Source organism: Melozone crissalis, unplaced genomic scaffold, assembly GCF_028551555.1.
Source record: "Melozone crissalis strain CALT ecotype California unplaced genomic scaffold, PUWL_Pcris_2 ptg000006l_1, whole genome shotgun sequence".
NCBI lineage: Eukaryota > Metazoa > Chordata > Aves > Passeriformes > Passerellidae > Melozone > Melozone crissalis.
The window spans coordinates 8889386-8911048 of NW_026535784.1; the positions used below are offsets into that span (position 1 = coordinate 8889386).

Sequence of the window (21663 nt, forward strand, 5' to 3'; positions counted from 1 at the left end):
AGTAATGCCTATTGACACTGATGTGGTATCTCAACAAAAAAAAACCTGAATGAAAGCACAGGACGATATAAAACAGGATGATATAAAACAACCAAATACCATAAAGTATCATGAGGAGCACAAAATTAAAAGCAGGACTGCAGCACTGTATCAAGTAACAAAGAATGTTAACTGCATCATTTTTATGGTGGCATATCTGTGTCTTCAGCAGAAATCCAATGAAGAGGAGTACAGCAAATGCAGAAAGCTACAGCAGGCTCCTCCTTTCCATTAGAACTGGTGATAGGTAAGTTTGAGAATGACTAGTTGGGAGCAAGAGATGCTTGGTCTTGTACGGACACAATCAACAGGTCTGCAACAGATCAGCAGAGTTGTGGGAAGTGAGGAAGTGGAAGCATGCAGCTGGCCCTCAATGGGACAGAAAGGTGAGCGAGCAATGGAGACACATAGCTAACATAGCTGGATGAAGCAGGCAAGAAGATTCCTCTTGCATATCAACTATATAGGCATGAGAGGAGCAAGACTGAATTTATGACTGTAGCAGCTGCATACTATAGATATGAATTTTAGTTATGAAAACAAGTAAGAATGATCAAATCTTTAAGATGTATATGAACAAGTGGTAAGATCTGGTTGCACAGCCAAGAAAGTTGGATGCAATGAATTTCTGAATTACTAAAGTGAATGATGGAGAAGATGGAGCTGTTACCATAATGAAAGTGACAGGAAGAAGTGCATGATGGAAGAAATGAGACTCATATTGCAGGAACCTGCAGGTAACTGAAAGTGGAAATTTTTAAACATTCCACTAATAGAGGAGAGTTATTCTCAATATCTTAAATCTAAAATTATTGTAATTTAGCTTGGTTTATAAGAAGTGCTTCTTAGACAATAAAACTTACAATACAGACAAGTATATCATGGGGAAAACAGTCTTAGAGTAACCCTCAGAATAACTTATTTGTACCCACAGACCCAGGTTAAAATCTAAGAACAATGAGAATTGTTCTTTACAAATAAAACCAGCAGAACATGTTCTGAAGCGATACCAGAGAGCTCAGTTTAATGTGGATAAAGGTGTGCCAAAAGCACTGGAGCTCCTGTGAGAGCTAAGGTGACATCAAGGACAATAGAAAAACACTTTCAGAGTAATATAGTCTATGCAACTCCTATTACTTTCTTCTCCATCCTCTTCACTTCTAAATGTTTCTCAGATAAAGAAAGCAAAAAGGTAATTTGCTTTTCCATTTCAACAGGCTTTCGCATTTCTCTTGATGACTATGAATAAAAAGGATTAGCCCTTCTAAACACTTCTTTTTGTTTTTTAACAGTAAAAAAATAAGCAGAATCTGGCAGGAATTGTCAGAATGATTGTACTAACTGTTACATCCACTGGCCAAGATCTACAACATCACCCCTCTCCAGATTATGGCTACCAAGCACTAGGTTATGAACCAATGCAGAGACCAAGACAGACACATGACCTCGTGTATGTGGTGAGTACCAGAAGCTACCAAAGACCTTGGTACGTTGTTCTTGCATGTTTTACATGGTCTTTATAAGAACTTCACATCACATCCTAGCACAGTTGAAACAGTAGAGCTTTTCAAGGTTAGTGCATACATATTGGCTTATACTATGAAAACGTGTTTACTACTTCTAAGAGCAGTCTACTAGATTTCTTGCTATGTTTAGAAAGGCTTTTTGCTTTTACTCTGCACACTACTGCTTCTACAGAAGCAAAAGGAGTTAGAAGGACAACTAGCAAACTGTATACTTTTAAAGGGGGTAATGACTGCAAGCAGTAGCCATTAGCATGAACTAAACCATGATTAGAACTGCAGTTTTTAACTGATTAAAGGATTTTCAATTCAGACTCTAAAAGAACAATGATCATAACAATCCAGACTGTACTCCTTCCCTCACACCCTCCATCCTCCCCAAACTAAGTTAACATGCAGATAAGCAATTACAATCAATAATCTGGATTAATTAATCATAATGATCAGTAACAGATCAGAATTAATTGAACTGTAACAAACAGAAGTGAATTACCTCGTCTTCGCCCATAACTCCTCGCTGCATGCAAACAAAGGACAAATTGTAAAATGTCAAATAACTGTATCATGCCCACAGACTAAAATATTTAAGATACAAAGAACCATGTGGGTAAGTAGTAAGCAAAAATCTGCATCTGTACTTGATACTGATAATTGTAGATGAGATTGCATTAAAATCACACATAAATACCATACTATTTTACTACTAAATTGATGTTAACACCAGCTGTAAGTAAAATTCTTTCATATATTTCAACATCTTTAAACTTGGTCTTCACTTCATGTTAATTATGGACAAATTAATTATGGGAACTTAGCAATTCATCCTCAAGATGTGATTTTTATCTTACACAAGTGCCTAAATAACACACATATGGTATTGAAACTGTAAAAAGGAAAATACTACTGTAAAAAGCGTGTAGCAAGTGTTAAATTAATAACAGACACATCCTGGTCCACATGGAACAGTTTGTACAGTCCTTTGCAGTGACAATGCAAATGCTGTAAGCCGTGACCTTCCTTTTTCATGAAAAGACCTAGGAGAAAATTAACCGCAAGGTTTTGTTTGAAACAAAAGCTGCCTTGTACTAGCAAACGAAATCAGGGCACAAGTCACAAGAAATAGCATTGTATCAAAAACACTGCACAAAGGCAAAGCAACAATTTCGCACGGACTGCAAGTAAATCCAAGATTTTCCAAACTTTTGAGTTTTGCAAGATTCTTTTGCATGATCTCTTAAAGAGATCATGCTTGCAGCTACAGTTCAGCAGACCATACTGATTGCTTCTCTGCCTGAAGGCTAAAAACTAAAAATAGACAGATTACTAATACAGAAACTATTAGCTTTGTGCAATTTCTTAGTTACATTTCCACAGAGTATTTTCTATTCCTGTTTAACAGACTAAGTAGCTGAGAAAAATTACTTTAATCATTACACAGTGGCATTAAGTATCCAAATAGATGTTACTATTAACCATAAGATCATAGCAACATTTAGGAACAGACAGCTGTGTCTTGGCATTATTGTTTTTATTTTACGAGAGCTCTATACATACACTTCTCCTAAAAGCAACTGTTGTTCTGGGCCCCTGAAATACATACTGACTCAAAATCACTGATTCATAAATGTCATTCATTGTTCCATTCTCATATTATGAAATACTTACATACTGGTACCTCCTATTTGATTAGGGGTTTTCAAAAATTTTATTAGATATAGTATTTTTTCCCTTTGTTATCTTGATCCCTTCCAACTAGAAATTCAGTGGATTGCTTATGGAAGTTTGAAAAAAATCTTTCTTGTTTTTGCTCCCTTAGAAAAGTTATTTTTACACAACATCATGATACTTCTATCCAATTTGTACTGAACTTGCTTTCAGATTTATTCTCTCTCATCTGAAATAATTATTATTGAAGAGAATAGTTTTTGCTTAAAGGTTTTCATATCCTTAAAACTTCTACTGGAAAGCCAAAACAGAAAAAAACCCACTTTCTGAAAGAGACCTGGGTACCTAAATAAGTATAAACACTTTAATTCATATTTCCAACATCAAAACAGAATCCACAAAGCTGCGTATTCTTCTGTGTGATCAGCTCTCTCACTAGGTGCTGGGGATTCTGATGCTGAGCTTCAGACACGTTTTCTCCCTGAAGGCAGGCCCTCAGAAGACGCAGTTCTGTGGCAGTGCTGCAGCATGCACAAATCTTCTCTGACTCCTGGCCAAAGCAACTCCCACGTAGCATTTAGCAGCAGCGTCACTAAGCCCTTGCCTAGCCCCCACGTGCTTTTTTTAAAAAATAAATTCCATCCACAAATTAAACTAGAGTAAGCAGGGAAAATTCAAGTGCAGCCCATCCACAGCAACGTATGCAGTGCTGTGTTCTCTCTCAAAGGATAATACAGTGATGCATATTAATATTCATCTTTCGGCACAAGGGTCAGGATCCTGCTTTTCTTCCACCCCCTTCAGCCCACCAAAGCAGCTCAGCTATTTTCTTACATTTTCATAGTTAAGACAAGTTGATATGCAGAAAAATACTTTGTTACAGAACAACTGAAGTTTTTTCTTTGTGCATTCAAAAAAAAGGAAACATTAATTTTAAGGAAAAACAAAAGAGTTACTAAAATGTTAAAAAAAAAAAAATCCCAATGCAGTTAAAACAGTAGATGGTGCAATGTTTCATATATATCGAAATTGCAACAACGTACCAAAGTTACCTGTGTATTTCTTGCTTCACCAAAACAACAAAATCAGGGAAAATGGGAGCAAAACTGTACCTGATGCTGTCATACCATTTACTTTACTTGTATGGCAAACCTTCCTCCCTAAAATTCATGTCTTGCTCATTTAGAGTGCAAACTAGTGTGGTCAGGGACATAGTGCTACTTTGCATCTAGAAAAATGCAGATTTTCTGTATTTATTAAAATAATATGCATATAATGTTTTACACCTTACAGAGCAGGCATGCTTACAGGGCATGACAGCTGTATAAATATAGTTAATTACACGTTTACCTATACATCAAGACTATACAGATGTATTTAGCATACACATAATCAGTGCACATGTTTATACATAAATAATTGCAGGGAAGACAGCTCTTTTGGAAAAGGCCAGACACTGCAGGCAAATAATTGATTTACAGCAACAAAAATGGAGAGATTACACTGTTTTCCTTAACTTGTCCAAATACCAAGTCATACAGAAAGTTGCCTTTTAATTTATAAAGCTGGAGAGATTAAACTGTTTTCCGATGTCCAAATACCAAGTCATACAGAAATTTGCCTTTTATTTTATAAAGCTGGATATTTTAATTAGCCAGTAACTTGGAAATATTTCAAATGAGTGAGAATGCATGAAAGACACTTTCATTATAGAAAATATCAATTAGGCAACACATACAAGAAGTACAAAGATGCCCAATAAAATTAAATCCAGTAATACTGGAAACTTCCAAAATTAAGAGTGCTGCATATACAACAAAGATTTTAGCTAAAACCTTCTTTTTCTATATCCCTGAAGTTGCATGCTAATACAGCTTACACCCATCAGAAAAATTAAAATCTCCCTTTCTGCAACATAAATCAGGTCACAGATTTAAAACATAAGTAAATACGTTTGCTGTGCATGTTCATCTAACCTCAAGACAATAGAATTGAACATTATGTGAGCAATGCTACCACAAAGATACCAAATGTATGGTTTCGTTTTATTCAGACACATATTTCAGATACACAACCAGAGATCAAATATACACACATTGCAAGAACTCAGCTGAATGATGAAGCTGAATTATAAACACTACGTTGTGTATCAGGAAAAACTATCAGGCAAACTTCCTACAAAGATAAAATACGATTTGTCACTAACATTGTGACATAACGATCAAATGGTGACAGAGACATGATGAAGCCCTTTTCATTAATAACTGTAATTTAAAGAAATCCATAAACAGTTACAGCAATAATTTCCCAAGAGTCTAGACTAAAGGAGGTAGATGCCTAATTCCCATTCCATTCTATTGGATTTGGGTGTCCAAATTTCATTTAAATTTCTTTAGAAATAACACCTTCATAGATTTTAAGGCTAAAAGACATCATTACGACCATTCAAGCTGGGATACCTGTAAGACTACAGAAGTTCATTTAGCAATTCCTGTATAGGAAGTTTAGTAATTTCTGATTGAAGTAATTCAGTAATTTCTGATTGAAGTGCTTTCTTTAGAAGCACAACCAGTTATAGTATCGGTAAGAAGTCTAATACACCCTTGCTAAATGAATGAAATGGGGAATTATGCAACTCAACAGCAACTCAAAAAATTCAATGCTTTAAAACAAGAGAAAGTGGGGCAAATCCCATAATGGGGAAAAACACTCTACATCCCAAAAAACTTGACTCTTGCATTATTACTTGTTTCAAAAATTTTCTCTCTAAGCTGAGAAAGCTGCAGTCAGGTATACCCATTCCAAAGTACCTTTTTTTTAACTTTTGAGAGATAACAGTCATTAAAAATGCATTACTTTTTTTTACAGCTTAAGCTGAAACAGATACATAATTATACATAATTTATTAAAACACATAAATAAGGTTTCCTTTAGTTCATTTCATTAATTTAAATAATGAAAACTGTAAATATTAATATTAGGTACAGTTCAGTAAGTACATTTTAAATGAGATAGAAAAAAATCTATCATTTACAAAGAGGAAAAACTACCATCAAAAAAGTTCTATCTAGAAGTGCTTAGCTGTAAAAGGGCTGCAAAATTCCAGCCTGGGTCATGTTAGAACCTTTCTGGAATCCAGAGGCACCAGTGCACTAAAATAATCTCACTAAAATCCAGAGAGGGTCAGTGTTAATTATTAGTGCCCGCAAAAATGGGGAGAGGGTGTTTAAACATATTTGTGATTTGCTTTCATGAAGGTCTGGTATTCCTGCTCCTCCTTATAGCTACCACAGTACTTACTGAGAAATTAAGGGACAAATGTGGAGTCTTTGAGTTACCAACTATTCTTTTGCCAAAACTCCCCCCAAGGCACCAGTTACAGGGACAGAGGGAAATGTTGGCTTGAACCCATTTAAGTGGAGAAGGAAATTGAGGTTTACAAGCTCATCACCAGGTGTTCAAACCATAATTCTCCTTATTGCACATTTGGAGGAAGTCCCTCAATTCTTGCTAAGAAAGAAAGGTTGCACAGAGTCTGAGCAGCTGGAGCTCCCCAAAAGGTGTTTCCAGTGCTTCTGTTCCTGAGCTGCAAGAAGCTGCAGTTCAGACATGCCAACCTGCAGGGGCTCTGAAGAGCATTCCTGACTGCCCTCGCCTGCACCAACAGCTACATCAGACTCCAGCTTTGTGCTAGAGACACAACAAGGCTCTGAACTCAATTCTAAAGGGCATAATTTAAAAAATTATGTGTTGCAGCACCTTTTAGATACTAAACTGTTATTTTTATCTCACTTACTGAAGGCTGAAAATAATATTGCATCTTTTAAAGAGGACAGCAGTTACACTAAGTGCTACCCCTCCAAGTACAAGAGAAACCACACAAGCATTAAAAGCAAGATATTCTTCAGTGCATGTTCTAGCTTTGTGGTAAGATTTTAGGATAGACAGGTACCACTGCATTTCTCCAGTGCTCATGATAACAAAAAATCCCTTCTTTCCTCGATATTCAATAGAGTAATAATAGCTCCCATGTGCTTTTTTAGCATGCAAAACTCTAAAAAGAGAAGTTCACCATTCTAAGTAAAATTAAACAAATTAAAGTATTAATCTCTTACAGCCACCTCACTGAAATACTTCAGTTTCACTTCATACCTTCCCATCTAACACTTCCTTGTACAGCAGCAGATAATGCCTATTTGCACATATACCACCTGAACAAACCAGTTTGGAGAACAGGTCTTAAAGCTGCAGTTAAATACAGAAAGTAAAATGTTGTAAATGTTGTGACATCAAGCACATTGATATTCAGTGTAGAGGAATCAATACAGTGTTGTCTAAACACTGATTTTATTTCTATAGTTAAGTACCTGTTTTTTCTTTTCAAGACACTCCATTATCTTAAAGTTACCTATTCAATACCAAAGGATCTACTTCTTCAAATGGCCATTGTGCAGTATTTCCCTTTAGCGGGCATAAAGGTAAATCTTAGTTTCCTTAAAATTTTAAACAATTTTAAACATTTGCTCAGTGTTATGCAGGGAAAATAGATATTTGCTTGCATTTTTTATCCATTTGCACAAGTGTAAATGACTGTGCAGAATGGGTAAGGCAATTTAAAAAAACCACCAAAACCTAACAACAAAAAAACAACCCTCCATATAATTTCAAACAGCAACGAATGTGTTCTGGCCATATTTTTTTATTAAGAGATCTTTACTGTTAACACTTAGACTCATCAAGTGAATGACAAAAGCGTGTACTTTGTGTACATCAGCTTCCATGTCTTCTAACCTAGAGAAGCTGTGGCACTACAGCTCTAGTTTTTCCCAATGCTGAAAACACTTAATGTGTAAAAGCCCTGATTTATTATTGACTTAGATGGATTACCAAGCTGTGCTTCCTTCTTTAGCCTTGAACAAAGGCTAAAGTTCATGCCTTCACTGAGTAGCAGATGTTCATGAAGTCTGACCTACTGGGAGAGGAACATGAACATGAACTCTAACTTCAGCATATTTCATGGGCAGACACGTGCTTGACAAAAGCCACTTTCAAAAACCCCAGCAAAAATAAAATGTTATTTCACATGAGTGTAATGCAAAGTGTCTAGTTCACTCTTTATTTACCCAATATAGAAAAACATGTGTTTCTGGCCTTCTTATTTTTCTAATTCCTGTTTCAGTATAATAGATTTCCTACAGCTCTTTGGAAAACATACCCCTGGACTGCTTGAGAACAAAACAGAATAGTGCATCATTATGAGCATTTCAGATTTCCAATAAGCTAGATATAATGAAAGTCTGTTGCAAGATTAGCTCTTGCCATTCAACTCCAAGAAATGGCAACAGTCCCATCAGTGTTGAAGACCAGAGGCAAGTAATTCAGAAACAGAATAGCACAGTATAATTTTATACCAACATGTCAGATTTAAACTAAGCTAGAGATAATTAGAAACTGTTATAAGATTAGAACTTACCATTTAACATCAGAAGATTGTCAGTCCCCGGATGTGGATAATTCAAGCGACCTTAAGAGAAAACAAAAACCAAAGAACAAAACAAATGCAGAGGTTTTAGTTATTATGCCAGAAAAAATAATGAAAAATCACGCTTAGAATTTGCCTAAGGGAAATAAAGAGCTAATATTTAACTCCAAGCACATTAACCAACAATACCCTTGACCCAAGTTAAAGCTGACAAGAACAGACTTCTTAACCTTAATTCTCTGGTCATAAGATCTGCAGTGTACTTTGGGATCAGCTCCAATAGGATAAAGCCACTTTTTGTTTCATGACACCCAGAAATAGTGCTGACTGCTTTAGTCTCCTCTTTCACAGCGACTGTGAATAACTGCACTATGCACATTGCTTAACAGAGTGGCATTTCTACAACTTCATGCTTCTCTACTGAAGCAATTTAAGAAACTGCTATTTTCTTTCAGTAAAGAAATAAGGCATGCAAATTTTATTAACTGATTTATGACTGCATCTTGGTGTATTTCATATAACCCTGGTATGTAATATTTTTCAGTAGGTCCAGTAACATTAGAGCAGTTGCTTATATACAGATTCAACAAAATTAAAGACTATCATAGATAAAATTTGCAGCATTTTAGACAGAAAAAAAATTACATGTAAACCTTATATCATGACATTAGAATTTTTCAAGAATTGCATTTTACTACACCAGTGGCACATTATACTTCAGTACTTAAATGAATGGTTTAATAAAATACATAGCTGAAGAGTCTGTTCACTGCCAATTCCTTTTTATTAAAGGAGACTTTTTCTTTTTACAGGAAGCTGCAAATATACCAGTAATGCACACTGACCTAGAGAGACACTTACAATAACTGCTGTGTTTGAAAAAAACGTAGTTGAATGTGCAAAAAACTGCATTGCCATCTATCTTGCTATTCATATTTACTTGCTTGCTTTTAATTTGAAGAACATTTTATTTATATATGTGAATACTGTGACTTAACCATCTAAATCTTTTGAAAGAAATGGGAATGGGAATGCTTGTAGAGGCATAAAGAAGAACCCAGTCTGGAAGCAATGGGCATGTAGAACTCACACATTTTTAAAGGGTCATATATATTCAGACGGCTTGCAAGAAAAAGAAGCCCCAGGGGGGGAAAAGAAAGAAAACCAAATCAGCAAGTTATATATTAAGGCTGTCTAGCAATTCTTATCATACTCTGCTTGGTCCTCTACTGCTGGAAAACCCATGAGCTTAGCAGCAAGACTAGAAATTTCTTTAAGTAGTTCAGAGTCCCAAGGGACACCTTTGGGGTTATATAAAAAATATTTTTGTTGTAAATCTGTAAATAATAGGGTTTAGGTTTTCCTCTTCTCCTTTAAGAAACCAACATAGTAATTTTCTGCCAAAAAATAATTTTAAAATATACACATTGCAAACTCTGAAAGCTAAAACTTCAAAATAGCAAGATTAAGATAATTTAGGAAATTTTCTTCAGCCTTATTATTTACAGGCATTGTGGAAAAAAAAAGATTTTTATATAGCTATGAACTATTTGTCATCCCACAGATTTTATTATTGTAAGAATGGATGGTATCAGAATACCTAAAGATTAGGTAAGAACAATTTGCTGTTGAATTTGAAAGCACTGAAAAGCTACAGCAGGCTCCTGGAGAAGGGCAGATGAATTCCACGGAGAAATGCTGTCTTCTCTAACTTCAACAGAATCTTTGAGCAGGCTAAACAAAACACTAAACACAAAAACCTTCATAGGAGCCTCTATGTTTCTTGTCTTCAAAGTGTCCAGTTTTAATATATTTCTTCTGTTGTACTGAACACCTACAACTATATCTAATGTTTCTTGGAACTATAAAAATTCCACCCTTCTAGCAATGCATGCTGGTAAAACAGGCAAAGAATCAGGAAAAAGGTGTCTTCAAATTGCAGTCTGGGAGCTGCCACAGCTCAGCCTGGAGTTTAACTTATTTTGCTATACTACTTAGGTTTTTGCTCTATCAAGGCTAACATTCATTTGTCTAACAGCAAGAAATTCACAGGATCTGTGAAATTGTCATATCATAAACACAATTGTCACTGTCATATCATGTTTATATACATTGCTATAGAAACATTTGCAACAGCATTATTTGCAAATCAGAATGCTCTATTTATCGACAATAACAAATGAAATTGTGAGACATTATCTCAAACTTGCTTGGCTCTGTGGTGACAGTCTTTCTCCCTGTCTGAATTTATCCTCTTTTCCTATTTAGCAAGAGAGACAAAGGATAGGGTTTTTTTCTTGCAATTATTTCATAAACAGAAGTCAGGTTGAAGGCCTAGCAGGAGAGAGAAGCTCACCAGTGTCAACATCTAGGGAGGAAAACTTCTAAAAAATAGTAAATTCTAGGTTTATGTAATTCTGCTTTTGCATTCTTTTGCTTTTTTCCTTTATAGCTTCACAAATAAGCTCCATTTCAAACACATATGCCAAGCTGAAATAATGAAGGACTTTTCACTGAGTGGAAGCAAAGGACTGCACCAGGCAGCTGGGCCCATCACTGCAGCCCAAAACCCCATCTCATTGTTGAGGAGATGAATTTGCTAACTCAGATAATGAATGATTTCAAGATTAGAAAGGAAAACAACTAACAAAATATTCAGTACACTGCTGTATTGATACATATAAGTCTTATTTACATGGTTATTTCAATTAAACCACACTTTATTGCATTCTTGTGAACTAAACCCCTGTATTTGTAACCTGGTCTACCACTTGGACATACAACTTTAAGAACATTTTAGACACAGAATGTTTGCTTACTTTTCCAAAATGCAATCATTGCTACTTATTTATAATATTAGTTTAGGTTCCTATTTCTCAGCTTAATCTGTTGAAGTAAAATGAACTGTTTTCTAGGCTGTCCATCTGAATTTCATGACATACATAAATTCAGAACATTTCACATGTGGAATTGGGTTCAAGATCAGTTTTATATAGAGCTCAGACCACAGCATTTTTGAACATGTTATTCTAGTTAAATGGACATTTACTATATTAAACCTCACTTAAAATATCAGTATGTAGAATACAGAAGATGGGAGCACCATCTTGTAACAATTTACTTTGCTTCTATCACATATATCTGTCTAGCTGGCTATTTTCACTGTATGTTGTTTGATGCATTAAAAAAAAAGATACCATTTTAAGAACAAGGCACAAATCCTATCTAATCCCATGCTGCTTCAATGTCAGTAATCTAGAAGTGCATAAACTATTCAATGGTCTTTTAACAGTTCCAGTAGTCTCCACCTGCTTAAAAAGGTAGTTTTAATAATAAAGATGATTGAATAGTTTAAAATCAGCTACCAATTAGTTAGAAAATATCTATTATTTAAATATTAGGCTTAGTCCATTCCTGAAAAATGTTAAGAAATTAATTTACTACCTCTCTACAGAACTTGTCTACAGATCCAAAATTTGTAACCTCCTACTATCGGGAACAAATAAAGTGCCTAATATTACCATTCTGTATCAGAAAGATCATCATGTTACAGAAATTCTCTGTGCAAACCTGAACTTGCAACTTCACCATGCTACTGCTAATTAGTAATTCTCATGTATCATGGCTAAATTGAAACTAGCATTGCCAAGAAGCAGCAGGTATGCCTGACACTCCTTATACAACCAGAGTTCTATCAAATCTAGCCTCCTCTTCCTTACCTAAATGTAATTAATATTAATGGAACTGACTGCCTCACATGTATTTCTCAATGCATTCTTCTGTGAGGACAGAAAAAAAAAAATTAAAAGCTTCAAGGAAGTTTTGGTGGGCCATTATAGCCACTGAATCAAATTAAGAGTCTTGCTAATCCAAACATGAGAAAAGAGTAACAAACTTAGTTTTAGCAACATTTCTGTAATCTCATGTTACTGATCGGGCAAAGGAAATATAAATTTTTGTAAACTTCTTTTTGGCATACTCACTTTTCATTTTAAGGCAAATTCAAATCTACTTTTAGAAATGTATACTTTTTATTCATTTAAATAAACTGTTGGAGGAATCCCCATATATTAAAACATTACTGACTCACAGATTCACAAGTTCGATACTTCACATGTACTCTCCCCTTTTTTACAAAGTCTTAGTTTGTTGTATGAAGAGACTGAGAATCAAAAACTCCTTATCCCTTTTCCTTTTTTCTTCCAAGAGATCTTCTGAGTAGGACAGAAAAAGCTTCCAAGTCAAGCTTTTCCCAGAAAGAGAGAATGGCTGAGGATGACAGCAGTTTCAGAAAGCACAGTTTTGGAACCAGCGTAGTTAAGACAGCAGCACAAACCCGTGTTTGGCCAACACCCAGTTCCAGAAAGCCCAGAGACTGCATTTCCCAGTGCTTGCCTATCAACTGTGCAAGTCACAACGAGGCCAAATGGGCTGTCTCTGATAATCCATGCATTCAGACAAATCAGTTTATCAAGTCTCAAATATATTCTTTTATCAGAAAAAGTTTCTAAGAAAGAAAGAAGTAACAATGTGTATGTAAGATTTCAAAGCCTTTTATGTGACAAGGGAGAGAATTTTTCCTCTATATTTTTTTCCAGCCTCAGAAATTCTTTTCTTGGCACAATCTGAATTACTCTAGGAAGAAACTGTGCAGCTTTAAACTTTAGAGCTTCATAACACAAAATATAGAACAAATGCCTTTGAAAGAAAGACAATGCTCTTTGTGCCACAGTCTTTACTAGAAACATGTTTAAAACAGCAGGTAATGAATCCCATTAAATCAGTCTCCTCAATACTAATATATATTGCATAGAAAATGTAACAACTGCTTCTAAGCTTTCTCCATAATCTTTTTCAGCCCAAATGCACTGTCTTTCCTGCTTCTTGACAGCAAAATACATCGATATTTGGGGGAGCAGAAGTGAAAAAAGAAAATCAGGTACACAAGTGGTATGTCTGAAGAGTTATACTAGCAATACCTTTATGTGTCAGGCTATCAGTATTTTAATTTTTCTCTCAATTGTTTTAAGAACTATTAGAAGAATAAAAAGGGTATGTAAGACCAATGATATAAAAGGAATTAATTTAACTTCAGTTTTTATTTCACTGGAATTGAATGGATGGGATAATCTTAAGGTCTTGTTATGAAATGCATTTCTAGAAGGGGAGATTATACATGGTAAAGATTAGTTTTAATATGATCAGTATTTCTGCTGCAATGGCTAGCGAAGTCAAACATTTTCTCCCTATTACTCTACCTTGAAAGTATCTTATTGAAAGCTAAAAATTACTTTTCTTTTGATCACATGTGTTGTAATGACAAAGCTTTGTCTCAGCAAAGCCAAAACCAGTCATCTACAAACAATTTTCTGGCAGGCATAAACTTAGCTTTCAGTGAATCATATTTGAAATAATTTTTTTTCAAGTTCATGAAAGCAAAAGTGGTGAAATTTGACTTGCTCCTAAAATGGATCTTGACACACAAAACTTGAAGCTATGAGCTAGTACACAGGCTGTCTGTTCTGCATTGTACAAAATTTGAGACAAGATGCTTAGTCATAGTCCAGATATTGTAAGCAGCTAAATCTGAAACACGTGCTTAAAATTCCAGGGACTTTCATTTTACTGCTGTGATCACATATAAAAGATGCATTGTTTTAGTGTGCTTATATTTACTTAAAAACTTGTCACAAAAATATTCCCTAGTTACAAAATACTCTTTAGTTGCAACAAAATGTTGTATATTAATAAGAGCAACAAATAATAATATTCTTAATCCTGTGCATTCTGCATGCAAATATGATGGAGTTTTAAGTAAATGTTAAGATTTTCTGTGGTGAAAAGCCAGAGAGACTGATATAACCAAATTACAGCTTCAGGTCTGGCAGAGAAAAAAAAAAAGTTAAAGTTGCTCAGAAATTACAGAAATGCCCATTAATGGTGAAAAAAAATCAGAAGACAGTAGAGAAGAACTAAAAGGCCAATACACCACAATGCCTCCTCCTACCATTTTCAGTCTGTAAGGAACATTTCTCATGCCTTATTGTTAATAACATAGCTGAAATCACATCCACAGAGAAAAAATATCTTATCCATCAAGTTAAATAGCAGCACACAATTACTCTATTTAAATTCAGTTGGCATGTGCATTGTTCTCTGGCACTCGAACAGAAAAATGGATTTCCTTTGAGTTCATCACTATCTATGGCTTCCATCTGTTTTAGTTCAAACATAAAACTTAGCAGAATTTTCACTGCAAGAACATAGCTGTTTAACTGTTAAAAAAAAAATCTCTTAACTGTAGACTGACACCATATTCTCATGTCCCTAGAAAGCACAGATGGAAACTACTGAGTTTTTCAAGGTATCTACGTATGAACCAAATTAACTTTCAAGTCTTAAAGCTTTTTCTTCTCTTACTCTCCTTGGAAAATTATTATTAGAAATACATTATTTTCATCTATCATAACATAATGAAATACAAAGAGACGACTAAAAATAAAAATTAGTATCTTCTGTGCTCACTGTGCCTCTGAAATCTCTTCTGCATTACAGAGATAAAATTAAAACAGTGAGATGGCAGGGGGAACCAAGCAACGAATTCCATTTGTCGTGTCAGCATGTACAGAAGGAAGAAACAGAGTAATTTTCATCTTCAGGAATGTGAGAGGTGACAATGGCAGCACAGTGCAGTAGATCTGCACTCTCTAGCTTTATGCCTAACAGCAGCTTTCAGACAAGGAAAGAAGGAGAAACCACCTGAGTGTGGCAATTAGAAGCACGAATCCTCTGCAAGAGGAACGACACACCTGGTAATCTCAGCCTTGAGGAGACAAGCATGATTTTAGCACACAGCAGTCACCACTGGGCCAGTTGTTTACAGGCTTCAAATCTTTTGTTTTACCTAATGTTTTACAAACATGTAGAACAGACAGAAACTGAGTTTAGTAATGGACTTGCATAAAATTGTAAAAGTGGAATTGATTCTCTCTGGGCTATAACAAAGAAGAGATCAGATTCAAAATCGCCTAAGAAAACTTAATTTTGGCTTCTACTTACTTTAAAGTCGAGAAAAATTAACAGTTTAAGTAAATGCTAGATACTTAAAGATGCTTTGTAGAGATTTTCAGCTTGGGGAAAAACTCCAAACTTTTGGCTAACTATTTTAAATCTTAAAATACCATTAAATGCTATCTGAATGCTACAGGTCTTCCAAGTAATTACACAGATCTTAAAAGAATCATGAGCAGATTAGCAAGGTGCCTTCAAATTAGGAGAAGAACAGGCCTTTCTGTGCTAATGCAATATACAGTAAGTATAGGACCCTCTAGAAATGGAGAATGGATGGGAGTAAATAATGCTGCAAAAAAAATTGTTTCATTTTTTCTATTTCTTCAATACAGAGATTTAATTTCTACAAAGCAAGCCTAAAGTCTTGCAATTGTTTGTGTTCCCTGCCCCAATGTTCAATAGTAAATGCTACCTGAGAAAGTATTGAAGAACAGAATTCACAAGAGTGAGTTAATGTACAGTGAAAAGAGGAGTTAAAATGGAAGCCCACACATAGTAGCCATATGCTCACTGCTGTGGCCAAATGATTTAATAGAGCTCAGGACTGTAAGAGGAACCAGCATTCTAAAGCCAACTGTATTTCTGGACTTCTCCAGATTTGGATGCATTAGTATGCTCCAGTAGATATGAAAAAATATTTTAAAGGACAAATCCTGATTTTATCAATTAACTTAGGGGTTTTTTTCAGCTTTCACTGTAGAGAAAGGGAAAATTAGGTGGCAACACTTGGAGTGGTTTGTTTTAAGGGACTGTGAAACAACGTTTTCAGTAAAAGACAGCTTAAGATTGACTTTTCACCTGAGTGAAAAAGTAGTTCATTTTCCACTTTAATATGAACTTAGAATCTAAATTAACAGCCAGTATTCATTCAAATATGCAGAATGGATGACCCTTTTTTCTTTACTTAGCATAATAACATACCTTTAAGTGGATCATGCTCTGCTCTCATAATGTCAATAAGGGAGTTTTCCAAAGAGTGCATATTCAGACTGTCATACATTCTATTTCGTTCCTAAAAGAAAACAAAAGCCTTAGTATTGGTATACAAATGCTGTAGTTTTTAACAAAAAACTTGAAAGGAAAACACAAGTTCCTTCTAACAGCTGCCCACTCAGACACTCTGAAGATGGACAACGATACAAAGTAAGATCTAATTTTATTAACTGTTATTTTAACAGCATCCAAATATAAACTAGAGATGCAGTGTGAAGAACTCTGTGTGATGCAGTGTGAACAAATGCTGTGTATGCATCTGACAGCCTGTGAAAGCCTGTTTCCTTCAAAACTGCTTGAATCAGTTCTAGTGATCCACAGCACAGTTATGCAAAAGCTGATTAATGAAGGAGACTAATGTCTGTAAGAGTTCAATTTCATTTCATGCACAAGTGAAATAGTGAGGAAGGTGAGGAACTACAGGACAAGGACAGTCATGTCACATAACAGACAGCATTTTCTTGCTGCTTGGCCACCAGCCCCTGCCAGAGGGCACGCTCACTGGCTTCAGGGCCTTTGTAGACAAAGCTTTGAGTTACAAATGGTCAGCCCTTAATGGTTAAAGGGTGGAAAATTAAAGCTAAACTATGAAAAGAAAATGTCACAAATCTTACTAATAGATTATCAGCCCCATGGAGAACCATTTCTTTTATGTATGATTATTAGGAAGTTACCATACTGTCTTTACAAATACTTTCCCTGACAGTAATAAAAGTTATTGCAATGAACTGAGTATGTTTTCACTGATTTGGTTTTACCCAAGACATTTTCTTACATGTTTTCCAATATAACCAAGTTACACACACAGAAAAAAGATGACTCCTAAATTCTTTGGTCTTTCTGGGATACCTTTTAGAAACTGAAAACAGTTTGTGTAAAACTACAATCTCTTCTACTTTCAAGGCTTCTGCCTAGACTGTACTGCACTTAAATCCTATAATTGTGCCTTAATTTTGCTGTGGTCTTCACTCTAGTAATTCAGCAGAGTAGGATGAAATACATCATATACATCCCAGGACCGGTGAAATCCCCTAAAGATGCAGCTATGCATTAGTATGTATATAATAGGGACAGAAGGTATTTCCCACATTCACTGTGACTTTCCATGACAGTTCAGCAGAACCACAGATTCACTTCAAACTACATCCCTCAGCAAACAGATATTCTTCACATTGCAGGAGTAAAAAAATTAAGCTTTGGACCAGAAGTTTTCTATGACACACACTATGACTTCTAATCAGCTCTGCCATGATGAAACTCATCAGTTTCATGTCTTAAAAAGTTTAGTCAATGTTGGGATGAAGAGGACGAAGCCTTTTTTCTCATCTCTATCTCAAACAACTATTAAGAGTAATGGGCTCCTGTTGGGTAGGCAATCTGTTAAAAAAATAAAAAGGTGGGTTTCTCTTGTCTCCTGCCATACCCCAGACCAAATGCCACTGACACTTCAAGAGGCAATCTTCAACCTGGTTTGATTGCCAACAAGTCACCATCACTATTTCACTTCATAGTAACCTAATTTTGGGACTGGCTGGCTTTTATTCAGTTCAGTTGCCCTGAGAACCACCAAAGGAAACTGAAGTGACTAATCTGCTTCCATGCCCTTACAGGTTTGTTTCTCAACAGCACAATGAAAAGAACCTGCTTACCACAGCAAACTTGCTTTCTATAGAAGGTGTGAGCAGTGACCAAGCTGGATCTGCCCCCTACTGTCCCCAAGCATTCAGAAAGTATCTCATCAGGATTGTTAATGAAGTCTTAAATTCAGTTTACAGCACTAGCTGGTAGGTAGCCAGTGCCCTTGCAAAAACCAACACTGAGTAAAGACAAAACATGTTTTGCTACTTTTGTAGCTGGTAATGGAAAAGAACTAGTATTGGTAAAAACCAGACTGAAGTGTATATGGTGCTTCATCTTTGTAACAGGCTCGTTACAAATTTTCTTATTTATTTTAATACTGCTACATACATATGTGCTGAGGTAACATATGACTGTCTGGGAAATGGTCATTATTACAGACTTAATGACACTCTGTGGGCTCAGTCATGGTTAATTCCTACAACTGGGGTACTGGGTCCTAGATCTTACAGAGGAATGGCAAAGTAAAACATGGAACATGATCTTGCAATTTATTTGTAAACTGCTCTAGTGGGTGACATGGTGCAATGATTCTAACTTCACCCCTGCATCATTCTATTTTTAAAGTTCTGTGTATATAAAGCAGAAGGTCTTGCTCTGCTAGAAGCAGAAGGAAAAATAAACTTTTCCCATCCTTTTTAGAAAGTTTGTGGTTTGTTTCCTTGAATTGCAATACTTAATTTTGGCCAGTGGAAACATACAATGGGCAGATAGCACACAATATCAAAACATTGTGAATACACTGCAGCACAGCAGAATTTAAATATGGGAATTGCATTCTGCTATCCCACTGCCCACACATCACACTACCCAATTGTGAGTTTGGGTACTATCTTGGTAATCAGTGCCTCAAAACTTTCATCACTATTCCAAATGACACTGATGAATTGCACACTATAAAGCAATACTACTTGAAATTTAACTGTCTCTAAAGGAGTAAGTAATTCTTTGGGTACAAGGTTCATTCTAAACCTTTGTGCAGCTCAGCTTTCTAATGCTACAACACTGCTTTGAGCTCCCCAAATATGTACATCATATCTTTCAAGAGAACAGTTCTCACCTAAGCTAATAGGAAGCTTTAATTTCAAAGCAGAACTTAAAAGTATGTCAGTAATGTGGGTCACACACCAGCCAGTATTTTCTAGAAAGGTCTGTTAAAACTGGACAATTCCCCCATAGCAGGCACTACTAAATCAGAAAACTTCCATTACACTTTTGGTTGATTTTTAGGACAAGCACGAAAAGCACTATCACAGACCATGATTGTTCCAGATCTCCATGCTTGTGAAAACAGTCCCAAGAATTAGGATTAGCTTTAGTTTCATTAATCCAACACAGCTGATAAGCAGTTATCTTCTAAAACAACCTGGACCTACTTTTAAAACAACATGGAAGTAGTCCCAAAAATTAGAACTATTTCCATGTTGTCTTAAAGACATTTTCTGATAGTTTTGGAAGATAACTGCTTATCAACCATGTTGAAATAATAAAAATAAAGATAATCAGTAGTGCAAAAGCACTGATACCTAAGCATGTATGTTTATACACACTTTCTATCATCCTGACTCCAGAATTGTCAAGGTTGAATTCCTGTTAAATATTTTCCATTTCTTTCAGCCCTGTGGCTCATCAGTTCTGTGCTAAGAAGCAAGTGAACTCTTGTTGTGTCAGAAGGTCTGTATCTCAGTGGAGTGTCACAACATAATGCTAGCTTTTTTCCCCTCAGAGCTGATAGTTAATTTCTCCCAAACATAACAAAATTCTCAGACTAGTTCTTTTACTTTTAACTGTCTAAATGTTTGACTCCTGCTTGATCGACCTTTCCCGTATTAGAATCACAACTGCAGACTGAGTGATATGGTTAAGTAAAAAGTCATCTATGAAGGAAAGTTTATAGAAGATGGTAGTTATTTTAGGAACAGGAAAAGCACAAAGTATCCTTCCCACAGAATACAAGTGCTAGAAGGAGCTTTTGATAATGTCATGCAAAGTACACCCAAAGAGATGCATTTGAGAAGTAGTCCCCAAGCCATGCATCTGAATATGCATAAATGGAGAAGGGCAGCTTTCTCTGAAGAGCAAGTTTCAGTACTAAACTCATGAACAAATAGGTTTTTTTGGCACATTCTGCTTAGGATTTCTATATATATCCGTGCAATTTATGCAAAGATTATCCTGTCTGAACATTTGCAGAAAATGCAATCACATCTCTAAGCTTATATATTTTCACTTATGCATAAAGCAAATACAAGAACCAAAGCTATTGAGTGGTGAATAATTTTGCCTATTTGGAACCACAAACACTACTTCATAGTTAAGAAGCTTGACACCTTTGAATTTTGGAAACATGCTTTAAACTACTGATTTGTGGGACTACTTGAAGTAAAAAAATGGAATGCTAACATAGGTATTAAAATCTGTAAATGGTAGTATCTTTAAGGAATGATCTTTACATGTCTCTTCATATTCTAAAGAAATGTAGCACCATGAGATAGGAGCTGAAGGAGAAAGTCATAAAGTTTATAGTCATTTCAAGTATGGTCTTACTTGGCTGCAAGAAGGACTCCAACTTTGACCTTGGCGAATTAACGGAGTTTGTTAAAAGCTAAATTAAAGAAGTCTTTTTAAAACTGCTGCCCCAACTAAAATATTAACAAATTCCATTTTTTTTCACCTTAAACCTGACCCCTGAATAAAAATGTGCTTTAAGACTAGAAAGTTACGGGTGATTTAGTAATAAAGTATCTATCTACACCTTAAAAAGTACCTGAATATAGCATTCATTGTTAATGCTAGCAGTAATAACAATTCCCACAGACATATTCTAAAATACCTCTACTAAGCTCTAAATTTCGAGTCATTCTCATTTTATTGAGGATATACTATAATCATAAGCCCCTGCTGAAACCATAACTAGTGTAAATGAGAAACTAAATATGAAAACCTATTGGAACCATTTTAGCTCTATAAAAAAGGAGGAAGACTTAAAAGTCAATATACAAAATTGCTTGGTTACTTTGCACAGTATCATTAGTGGTAAAGATGAACTAAAGATGTCTGGCAGACATCAGTGAATGGCCAACCTGACAGCAAAGTCTTTGAAGTTAAAATGACACCATCAGCTACAAAACTAAATTGAGCCTAAAACGCACCAAGAACGGGTCCTGTGGTGAAGACACACCCACTTCCCAGCTACAGAAGCATTTAAAAATGAACAAAAAATCCCAATACTGGAGTACTTCAACTCAAGAA

General features: G+C 35.5%; 1 protein-coding gene across 2 annotated transcripts in view; it reads right to left on the reverse strand.

The window, feature by feature from the left end:
• Positions 1–21663, reverse strand: part of CPEB2 (cytoplasmic polyadenylation element binding protein 2) — a 51559-nt gene that overhangs the window by 19937 nt on the left and 9959 nt on the right. For both annotated transcript variants that reach the window (XM_054293524.1, XM_054293516.1), the window contains 3 exons: positions 16702–16792; positions 8701–8751; positions 2056–2079 (listed from right to left, as the gene is read on the reverse strand). In XM_054293524.1, the coding sequence (XP_054149499.1) occupies positions 2056–2079; positions 8701–8751; positions 16702–16792 (166 nt within the window). The remainder of the gene's footprint in view (positions 1–2055; positions 2080–8700; positions 8752–16701; positions 16793–21663) is intronic.